The following is an 11,907-nucleotide window of genomic DNA, read 5'->3' on the forward strand; positions in this document are numbered from 1 at the left end:
GCTTGTTTAATGGCTGTTATATAACAACTGTGATGTACTATGCTCGAAGAATAAAAAACAACAATTGTAACAGTCTTTCTTTTTTTAAATAATGGGAAAAATAACATTAGGTAATGGAAAGTAAAGGTGTAATTACCCGTGGTGATGCAGACTAACAGATACAACAAGTTGGTAAGATACTGCAAAATCTACATGTGTGCGTAAATTCCTGTAATGCCACGTGACCGCTTTTTAGTCAAGTAGCGACCTAAAATGTTAAATTATCCTACATTGGACCACAACAATTGCCTGCTTTAGTTGTATTGCAAAATCCGAAATGATAGCAAAATACAAACTCATGACAAAAACCCAACCAACAAAAAACATCGTATTGCCAGCTGATGCTAATTTTCCTTTATTGATGGAAAAGTAATCAATTTCATTTCCGACTTGAATATTGAGGATTATTAGGAGTGTGTAGTGTATTGACTACGGCAGGTTTATTGTGTAGTGTATTCACTACGGCAGATTTAGAGTGAAAATGTGATTTTGTTAAAAAGTGTAGCGCTTGCAACAATTACCTCATAAACAAGACCACGCTTTTTCGCTCATGACCAAATAATTTCAAAGATATCAATCTATGTTTATTTCAATAAGACCAAATAAACATTTCCAATTCCAGAAGACAAAAACATCATGACCAACTAAACACAATTCATTATAAATAGTCAACATTTGTAAAACCATTTGCACGAGAAATACAGGCAAATGAGGCACTCAAAAACATATTTTTAATTTTAGTAAAGGTATCGTAGCGATTCTGTGCGTCATTTTTGTGTTTACTCATGCGTGTCCGTGTGCGTCAGACTGGCCAATCGAGATAGGTCTGCGGGCAGTCAATTAAGGTGGTGAGCTCATGCAAGTAGTGGTTTGAGCAGGTATTGGATACAGTGTTAAGCGACCAAGAAGCTCATTCAGACCAAGAATCTAATATTTTTACTCCCAAGGCATAAACATATAAGGATGGCAAAGTCCAGGAACATCTTTGTATCTTTTTTGCCCTGATGTATTAAATATTAATAGTTACACTGGAACAAAAATAATATAACATATTGTACCAATACCTCTTTGCTAAAAAAAATTAAACTTATTTCGACACAATCAAAGAGTTAAAGCTAAATTATTGATCTAGCGGCTTAATGACTATATGGTTTCTAAAAAGTGTCGGTGGCTACCAAGAGGTTTAAACAACATAACCCTTACCCCACACTTACCACTGGTTAAAAAACGATAATTTTAACGACAAGAAAACAACGTGTAAAACGCACAAAATCTATGCAGCTTTAGGCAATTGCTAATTGTATTTAAAACCTCCAACAGCACCGTTACATACAACACGGGTCACAAACTCGGTGAGATGAGTTAATCTGACAGGAAACGCAGCCTTCTATTTAAATGCAACGGATCTTTTTAAAATTCACGAAAAGGTTGCATTTAAAATACATGCGTTGACATTTTCGCGACGAGACATTAAAATAACCTTTCAACAAACATCTTTCTTGTTCTTTAAACCCTCAACCCGGCATGATCAAAGCACAACTATCATATTGCCTTTTTAAATATTTAAACTTTCTCCAGTATTGTTGTGGTTGTTGTAAACCTGCGTAACTCCGCGATTTGAGCGCTTTTCGACATTTCTCTGTATAGCTGTTTTATAAAAAAAAATTTATAGTGGTAAACCCTTGTACCCATGTTTTGCTGTGGCGGGCAAAAAACCTGCGTAACTCTGCGATTTGAGCGCTTTGGCAAATTTTTGTTATGTGTAAAATTCAAAGATTCAAGTATAAATGTGAAATGTTCTGCTTATATATGTGTGAGTGAAAATACAATGGGGTCATTTGTAATTGACGAAGCTTAAAGAAGCAGTCACAGGTGCTACGGGAAATAAGCACATAGTTTCTGCATGTAATGATGGACGTAGTTTTAATATTTGCATGCTTCTTCGCAATTTGTCCTATATTTTATTTAATAGTAGAGGACACTAATGTTTCCTTTATAGCACGTAACATGCTAAAAAGGCAAACGCAAACATATTTATGCAGAATGTTGTTTGTGTTCACAAACTTTAATGTAAATATCATGGTAGCTGCAAAGTTTTGAGAGTATAAATAAGTCAGTTGAATAGAGCGCTATAGACAAGCAACAAACGATCAGAATAGAGTAGACAACAATACGATGCACAAGTGGATATCAGTTGTAAGCTTGTGTCTGGTTGCCATTACCATGGGTAAGATATCTAACAGGTGTAGAAATCTGTTTTTGGTTGCTAAAAAAAATTTCATATTTTTCAGCTTATGCGGTCGAACCTAATGGCAACGTGAAGCTTGGTAAGGCAAATATTAGATTTTAACAAAACACAACATAAACCCGTATATTTTGTGTCAATTTTCAAGATGACTGTCCCAGCATTGATATGTGCACAAAGGACTGTAAATTGGGTTACAAAAAAGACGAACGAGGTTGTCTCTTGTGCGAGGAGTGTAAGACAGAAGGTGTCTTGGAAAGTGATATTTTCGTCGACTGTAAGTATTACTCTTACATGACGTGTTTTGGTGGCGGCTTGTCTGCTTGTAAATAACCCACATTCTACCACAAAGCTGAAACAATTTGCAAATGGAAAACAATCTGCTGAATTGCAACAGAATGTTGTTGAATTTTAATGTAAACCATGTACATTTCAGATAGGTCCTATGATCGCGTTATGCGTCTGTACAATAAAACACCAGACAAGTTGATCAAAACCAACAGGGCTGGAGGGGCGGACTTAAATTTTCAATGGCCATCAGTGAATGGTGAAATATCCATACCATATACCTTTAACTCTACAATTGCAAATGGTAAGTTATGTTCAATCTCTACCTACTTATCAATAAGTACGTGTTTCAAATGAGGTGAATTTGTTGGAATTTCAGGAAGTCAAACATACAACAAGATTATGAGGGCTATCAAGGATTATCACAACAAAACCTGCATCAGATTTGTGAGAAGGACGACTGAACGGGACTATATTGAATTCACAGCGGTCGGTGGTTGTCAGTCGCACGTTGGAAGGGTTGGTGGCAAACAAGAGGTAAGGAGTGGGTTTAAAAATAACAGCTTTAATGCGCACAGGACCAAACATCGCTTTAAAATAGAACTTGAAACTAACGTTGATTTCTTTTGGGAATCCGAAATTATTATCAACTGTAGACTAAGTTGCACTGGAAACACCTTGAGGTTGTTGTTTACAAATGTTGATTTAATCTTCAACGGTGTTTTGTATGTGCACAGGTGTGGATTGATGCAGGCTGTAGTTTTGGATCAAGCTTACACGAACTGATGCACGCACTCGGTTTCTGGCATGAACACTCACGCCCGGACAGAGACAATTACGTCACTATACTTTGGAATAACATAGTAGCAGGTATATTTGATACCTTACAAATTTGTGACAAAATTTACGTTGATGGTAAAAACACAGGCTTCAAGAACAACTTTGACATATTGGCCGCTGATGAGTGGAACTCTTACAACTCGTCCTATGACCTCGGGTCCGTGATGCACTACGGTGGATATTTCTTCAGCAAACAATACGGGGTTTTACCAACGATCCTCAATAAAGCGTAAGGATTTAACTGGTCAAGTTGTACATTAGTAAGGCCAATATTTTGTCGGCGTTGGTCCGGATATATTTTTCTGCTCATTATTGCAAAGTAATTGAGAACGCAAGAAATTTGGAAAAATCTCAATGTATGAAACAGAATGGATGTTATTTTTCGATGCTCAAATGCCGAAGGAGTGAAATTTTAATTGGTTAAATTTGAATACCAAAAAACACATCCAGGCATTGTTGAAAAAAAGATACGTTTTAGAACGAACCAGACAACTGTGGGTCAGCGAATCGGTTTCTCGCAACAAGACTTATATCAGATCAACAAAAAGTATAACTGCACAGGTACGAATACTTTCAACGTACCCAAAACAGTTTATTGGAAAATTGCCATTTTTGAGCAGCATACTTAGGAAATCAAGGCCTGGCAGTGCAAGGTTCCTTGCCAACAACGACAATCGTCTCAACTACCACACCGTTCGTTGGACCATGCATCGACAATTCTACAGTGTAAGTTGATAAAGAGAAGAAACAAAAATTAAACCACACAACAAAACTGGTAGTACCAGCTAAGTACTTTTCAAGTTTTTGTGAAAACTGAAGACATCAATAAAGCAGACAGATCCATGGTGAAATGTAAAAAACAGAAAAACATATTTCGCCTGAAAGAGGCGACATTATTTTCTGTGACTGTGGAGTTTAAAAACCGAAGCAACGATTTTCATCTGCAATCAACAAACGATTACTTTTGTTGAAAGGTGCGATTTGTATCAAGCGAGAGGACATTGTCAAATAACTCCATACGTGAGAATGACATTGTGCCCGAAGACGTGTCAGTATTGCAAGAGTGATGGGGAAAAATCAACTACAGATGCTGCAACCACAATTGCCACACGAGTTGCTGGTTGCGTCGACAACTTTTCAGCTGATTTGTAAGTTAAAAGGTCATCACGCAAAAAAAATACTGAAAATAACAAAAATAAAATGTTTGCATTACAAGTCTCAACATAAATTGACCAACACGTGCAATTAATTGCACCAATTAGTAACAATGCGTCTCCCCAAAGGTGCTACCTGCATTTATTGAGGGGACACTGTGAAGCTAACCTGCGCATCAAAACACATTCGTGTCCAAAGACTTGCAAGTATTGTACCTTGGAAAGTGTGACAGCCTCCACCGTCGACACACCATTTGTTGAACCATGTGTCGACAATTCAACATTGTAAGTAGTACTAATGTGCAAGTGCGCGAAGTATAATCAGAATTTAAATACACTTACTAAACACGTAACAGTACATGGTAGCAAAGTGATTTAAACTTGGATACTTAGGTGCCCCCTTTTTAATTCATATGGAGACTGCAGTAATTCACACGTCAAGACAACATTGTGCAGGAAAACTTGTCAGTTTTGCGTGGAGGAACAAGAAGGTGAAGAAAACGACTTTGTTTCTGGCTCAAGTATATTTCGCTTACTGATATTTTTTTGTTGCAGCTCCGAAATGCATGGACGAATACAGGTAAGACTCGCATCAAACAGAGTTTGTTTCACATAAATGTTTATCTGCGTTGAACGTTGGCAGACAGACAATTTTTACAAAGCACCTTCCACAGCACCAGATGCAACTTAAATGCAATTTTAAAATACAGAATTTGTCCGAATTTCACGGAGATCTGCAAAACCGATTCAAGAAACATCTGCAACAAGACGTGCGGACTGTGTGGCGAGCAGGCGGCGAATCAGCCGGTTTGTCAAGACTTCTCTGTCCAGTAAGCAATTCTGTGTATTTGTAAACCCAGTTGGTAAATAAAATATCGGTTCTTAGTTTTAGGATTTGTCAAATATATTGAGTATAAAGAGAGTTATAATTGGTACGTAACATTTCCCTTTCAAAAGCAAAAGTGACACACTGTAGCTTTTCTAATCGGGGACTTTTCAAGAACGATCACACTGGCAAGTTTATATCAAAATTTATTGGTGGGAAATTTTTCAGATGCCCAACGACTGCTGCGGAGTGCAAGAGGAAGCCACAAATAATGAAACGATTCTGCAGGAAATCTTGTGGATATTGTGGTGTGTATGGTAGAGAAAAGGGATTAAAATTGTGCCAGGAATTTGATATAACCGAAGTGGTCGTTTATTTATGTATAATTGGGAAAGACGAAACTTGTAGTGTGGGCAAAGTCACACTCTAAACCCCAATTACAATATTGTTAAACTGGCCCTTGTGGGGTATGGAGTTCAGAGTTTCTGCGCCTTACTTTGTTTCACAAAAATATTTGCAAACGTAAACGGCTTGTGCAACAAATTTCTAAAAAATGCACTTCTTCTTGTCATAACATAATCCGCGTTTCTGTGCAGTTACAAGTGACCAATGCGGCGTTCCAGCGATTTCAATCACCAAGCGTGTTGTGGGAGGTAAGGCGCCAGGAGTCACTATTATAGCTTATGTCAGTTTGGTCAACAAATAAGATATGTTGCAGGGACAGAATCTGTTTACAAATCGAAACCCTGGATTGCAAAAATCCACGACAACAAAACGAGGTTCACCTGCGGTGGTTCTATTATTTCTTCGAGATTCATCGTCACAGCAGCTCACTGCTTCGAAAAGTACAAAACGTTTTACATTTCATATAAGCAAGAGAGCCAAAATAAACATTTTTATCTTTAAAAAAATTGACATGTAAATTTCCATGCCAAGATAAGCAGGGAAAATGTTTTGTAATTACTTACTAATACAAACATTCATTGAATGGAAAGTTGTACACGGAGTTGTTTAGATGCATGTTCGAATTTAGTAAATGTTGTATCAAGCTTTGCAAAACTAAAAACTATCGGTAGTTAGTTTCATTACTCGCATGCGCTTTTTTCTGGGTGCAGTAATTGTGACGTAACTGGAAAATCTTTTCAATAGAACGAATTACAAGTTGATCGACAAGTATTTCGCATATTTGGGTAAGCACCATTCTGCACACGACGTAGTGGACAAGGGTCAGATAAAGGTTGAGTTTCTCAACGGTACAATTCACCCAAATTACGACACTATTACCAACGACAACGACATTGCACTTGTTGAGGTTAGTAACTCGTTGTTTATTGCCTAACCGCGAAAAGATCTATTTAAATTTTATGTACTTTTCTTCTTATACCATAGTCAATTAATATCTTTATCTTACACATAATTTTTTATAACGCAGTAATGTTTCATGCAATGGCATGATCGCCCCACTGGACCTAGTATTGGCGATCACAGCTATCGTAGAGAAAGTAATTTGTTGCTTATTGCTTCGCACCTGACTGATAAAAATTATATTTATATCTTTTTCTACCAAGGGCAATTATTCATCAACATTATTTATTTCATGTCAAGCTCCGAACAGAAGTTACTTTCAACGACTACATTAAACCAATCTGTCTACCAACGTTCAACGCAGATCCTGTGGTCGACTCGTATGCGGTCGTAAGCGGATGGGGGGATATCGACGGTATGCCAACATATTACTTGGACATTATTTAAAAAAAAATAAACTAAAAAAACACGATTTTTTGATACTCTAAGAATTTTGAAAAAGATTGTAGGACTTTTTTGAGAATTTTACGAACCCCGTTGCAAGACACGAACATTTCAATAGGTGCTGGTAATATGAAATATGAGGCCACCAAAAACAACGTAAACCATACCGCACGAATTTTCCACGATATTGAATAAAGTTACATTGCAATTGATTCAATTTTCAATTTTTTTTATAATTGTTTGCAACCGTGTTAACCTGTTTGGAATGCAGAGAAATATACGTTCCCGATTGCCCTCCAGGAAGCTGAAGTACGTATTATTGATCGGGCCGTTTGCAACGACTGGTTTTTCAAGAAACATCGCGCCTTGACTGCAGTTACAGATAACATGTTCTGTGCTGGTCTTAAGGAGGGCGGAAAGGACGCTTGCATGGTAAATAATGCCTATATGACTACACCAGAATGCATGTGACGCCAAACCTTGGTATAACATGCACTTCCTGTTTAAGAACATCAGTTAAATTAGTAAATATTTGTCACAACCTTTATCATCATAAACCAGACGCATGAACCTGATGTTCATGCTAGTAAAATCTTTAACTAATCCTATGCTTTCCCTTTGCGATGATAAGCTATTTCTACAAGTAAGGATAGGTTTATTATATTGTTAAGCGGTAGTACTGTTTTTAGAGAGACAGCGGTGGCCCACTGGAACAAGTTGTCGGTGGCAGACACTATCTGGTTGGAATTGTTTCATGGGGTTATGGATGTGCCCGAAAAGAGGAACCAGGTGTTTATGCACAGGTATGCAACAATTATAATACCACGCAATAAAATTCAACCAATGTTGACCGTACTTTCAAAAAACGTTTTCATTTTAAGTGCTTTGCCCGAATGCTCTTTGAAGTACAATATCAAATATGAATTGATTGTCAACTATACGTTGCATAATACAACTACTTGCTTGTATTTCAGGTATCTAAGCAGGTGCAGTGGATCAATTCAATCGTTTGATTCAAGAAGAATAAAAACCTTCATATTATTTCACTATCCTTCCCATATACTCATGTATGGTTATTCAATCAATGCACAAGTGTTTAAAATGTGATTTGTCATTCGTTGGGCAAAATGCTTTGACCTCAAAACAGTGATTTTGTTCAATAAACGGAAATAAATATTACCGTCAAACATGTGCTGTAGTTATTCGCAAACATGTTTAGGATGAAAGTGTAAAATAGTGACAGTTACCGAGCAAATATAAAGAAGGAAGAAATGGTTTCGACTGCAAAACGTTAGAAATTCCACTTTAAACACTATTTTGTTCCACAAAATATGGCGCTACTTTTGCTGCCAGGCATACCATGCACAACTTTAACAGGACTGCTCTTCTGGCATAAATTAACGTACTTTATTCTTCCGGCATTTGTCTGCCATACATCAAGACTTCATTAGTGTTCAACACCACAATTCCGCTTGTGATATCACATGACGGGGGGCAGTATGTTTTTTATCCTGGCGACGTTATCTCACAAGCGATGGTTCACGAATGTCTTTCTTGTGACACGCGAGCACTTAAAATGACAAAAGTTGTTATGGTCGCAGGTGATTGCTTGATCTGAAACGGGACGGGCTTCAACACGTCACAATGTGCATTTTGTGTGTGCTACACCTAGTTGCTTTTAGCATAGAAATTACATTACAAATTTTACTTTGTTTTGAAGTTTCGTATGTTTGCAATTTAACACGTTTTAAATGGAGATTTAACAATATGCACGTTTTTAAATGGAGATGAACTTCCAACCCACATGAAGTTAAAAGGGCGATGATGCAAGTGAGTTGGCACAGTAACCACCTGAACAAGAGATTGCAAGATGGATGTAAAAGTGTGTTTGATTGTCATCTTTCTGTCTTGTTGTGGGATAAGTTCAGGTAAGGATTGTGCAACAATTCGGTATTAAATGAACCAATTTAACATTTTGTTTGCTCATACAAAAACGGTGCACTGGAATTTTTAGTTTTTTAATTTTTTACTCACGGCAATTGTGATTGTTTGTGAGAAAATAGGGCCTACCTGTGCAACAGCTGGGTGAGCGAAATACCTAAAACTTGTATACGGGTAAACATAATTTAAAACTCATGGAAAACAAAGGGCAGATATTGTATAATGTGATCCTCATTGGTTTAAGGATTTACGCGGGGATAATTTATTTGCATTAGGATAAATGTGACTAAAAAGCATTCCTTTGACAAAGAGAAAAAAAGCATAAAACGTTGATACGTATCCTATTCACCACAAACTAGTAGTAATGGTGTTCAGTGTTTACAAGGTTTTATAGCATCAGATAAAAAAACATAGATCAAACGAAAGCTTTTTATAATCCAATTATTATATATAACAAACGAAGTTAAGAGTCAATTAACATAAACATTCCTACTAATCCCAGCCAAAATACTATCTTACCACTTTTGGTTTAGCTTATCCGAAACACAACGAGGAGATTATCGAAGAGCCAAACATTCCAAAACAGGAAAGTGATGTGCCCGCTACTGGAAGGTGTGTAGGCCTGTTACATTATAAAATTATTACCTTCATGATTCTGAAAACATTTAAAACAGCAAACAGTAAAGATTGCTTACCAGCAGAAAAATGTTCTTTACTAGCATGCGTTTGGAGAGTTTACCGTTAAAGACTAATTTACCGTTTTTTACTGTACAGGCTTTCGCGACGTCAACCTTTAAGGATTAGGTAAGACTATATACAGTTGAATATTTGATATACATTATCAGCACGAGGTTGTGAACTGAATTGCTTGCTTTAATGTATTTAAGCAAATACAAAAATATTATTGTGGGCGTGCGTTGGTTAATGAATTTTATTTAAACAGATGCCCGAAATACTACAGAACAGGAGATTGTGGTCGCAACGCCTCACTTTATGTGTGTTCCAACATGTGTGAAGGTAAAATACGGAAATTTCATTTCGTCATTTACATAAAATATAGTAAAACTATATATGCATCTGAACGACAAAACACAGTACCGTTTATTTCATTGCGATAAAGCTTTGCAATTACGACAAAACTTACATGTAATTTTTTACAGGAACCGATTTCTGCTTCGATAAAATGGTGTAAGCAATGTTTTTACTACTTGGACTTTTAACCTGTTTCACATCAATATACGGTATAACCTATATATGAACAAGAAATAATTCTTGCGAAAACGGTACAATCTATGGTGGTAGCTCACTGGCCAAGTATTCTTTACATACAAAACTTACATGCTAAACAATGTACATCAGATCGTTCGTATGTCCGTAAACACGTGTATCTTTCTCATCAATCGCTTCAATGCAAAACTTACGCGTTAAAAAATAAAGTTATAACTACTTCCAAACAATAGTTAAGGCAAAGGCCATGTTAAACCTTTATACGATATCCTAGCGACGTACCAGCCCGACATTTCAGTGAACGTCATATATAGTTTATGTGTGTAAGGGTATACAGGTGTGTCGAGCGTTTATCCGATTTCGAACCAGTGTTAACATCCCCCTATATTGCAGTTACTGTGATGAAAGCTTTAATGCTGGGACATTGGACTGCACTTTAACGAAGACTCGCAATGATTGTAAGCGTAAGTGCGAACTTTGCCCAGAAATAACTTCATGTGAAGATCTGTCTCCAAGGTAAAATGATGCTAATGGATAGAAGATGTGCGGTTTACAGTGATGACCACGCTACAAATCGCGGCATGAAAGATGTATAGGTTTAGTTGGTGTTTACACTGCTACCAAACTCCCAACGCTTCTGGGAAACATTCGCCCAATCTAGTCCTATGAGCGTTGGATACTTTTAAAATAGTTTCATTAGAGCCACTAGAATGACTGTTGAATCCGGAGGTTTAGAAGTAGGCTACTAGTTTTATGTAGACCATTTATGACTTACGTAACATTTGGACACTTTCAGGGTATGCCCAATACTAGCCAAGAATGGGAGTTGCACTCGGGAGGATGTAAAAGAATTCTGCAGAGCTTCGTGCAAGCCAACAGAAACAAACGAATGAATTGCGCATTTGTATTTGTGATGCCAGCGCAACGAAGTGTGACATACTAGGTTGCTGTTGTTGGTCATTTCTTTTCAAAACAATCTATACTTGGAACTATATAACGCAATAATAAATGGAACGGTTGAGTGATGCTGCTTATATTTCGTGTTTTTGCTTTGTTTAGTGTCAGGGTGAAATTGAAACTTCTAAAGTAATGAAAAGGCCCAGCTTTAAGTATCAGCAGAAATAACACATTAGAGTTCGTTTAATTTGATCTTATCACAAACGCATTAACCTCAATGGATTAAAACATATTGTTCTCGTACGTGTGATTTCATTAAAAGCTGATCCGAATAAGACGTCGCCATGTACAAAGACCACCTTACAAAGGAACAATGGCACACAAACATGTAAACAATGGCAAATGTTTAAAAATACCAGTTTGTCCAATACATTATGATGCTGTTATTGTCAGGCATATAATGTTTTAATAATTGGCCTTCTGGCACAATTTAACGTGATTTTACAAGCGGTGTTAGCCATCCCCTTATTCGTGTTTGTACGTTTTTTTCGATGCTTGGTTGTGTGCTGTACCATTACCCTGAGGAAGCCTAGTTGATTAGCAGATGAAACGTCGGTCAACATAAGTTACGTTTAATTGTGCCAGAAGGACAGATCATTAAACTAGTTTCTCCCATTACCAAACTTAGACGCACTCTAACA

General features: G+C 37.1%; 1 protein-coding gene across 1 annotated transcript; it reads left to right on the forward strand.

Moving 5' to 3' along the window:
- The first annotated feature begins 9,003 nt into the window (after positions 1-9,003).
- On the forward strand, positions 9,004-11,230 carry LOC145912395 (uncharacterized). Its single transcript, XM_082999851.1, has 7 exons — positions 9,004-9,069; positions 9,616-9,694; positions 9,857-9,886; positions 10,026-10,099; positions 10,243-10,270; positions 10,703-10,825; positions 11,106-11,230. The coding sequence occupies exons 1-7, from the start codon at positions 9,012-9,014 to the stop codon at positions 11,200-11,202; spliced, it is 489 nt and encodes a 162-aa protein (XP_082855977.1). The 5' UTR covers positions 9,004-9,011; the 3' UTR covers positions 11,203-11,230.
- The last annotated feature ends 677 nt before the right edge of the window (positions 11,231-11,907 follow it).

This window comes from Ascidia mentula, chromosome 8 (genome assembly GCF_947561715.1).
Source record: "Ascidia mentula chromosome 8, kaAscMent1.1, whole genome shotgun sequence".
Lineage (NCBI taxonomy): Eukaryota > Metazoa > Chordata > Ascidiacea > Phlebobranchia > Ascidiidae > Ascidia > Ascidia mentula.

Bases quoted from the DNA above. Each gene is read 5' to 3' on its own strand.
- LOC145912395 (XM_082999851.1), top strand. From the start codon at position 9,012: ATGGATGTAAAAGTGTGTTTGATTGTCATCTTTCTGTCTTGTTGTGGG. The intron at 9,695-9,856 runs GTGTGTAGGCCT...TTTACTGTACAG, and splicing joins GATGTGCCCGCTACTGGAAG to GCTTTCGCGACGTCAACCTT. The intron at 10,826-11,105 runs GTAAAATGATGC...GGACACTTTCAG, and splicing joins TGTGAAGATCTGTCTCCAAG to GGTATGCCCAATACTAGCCA.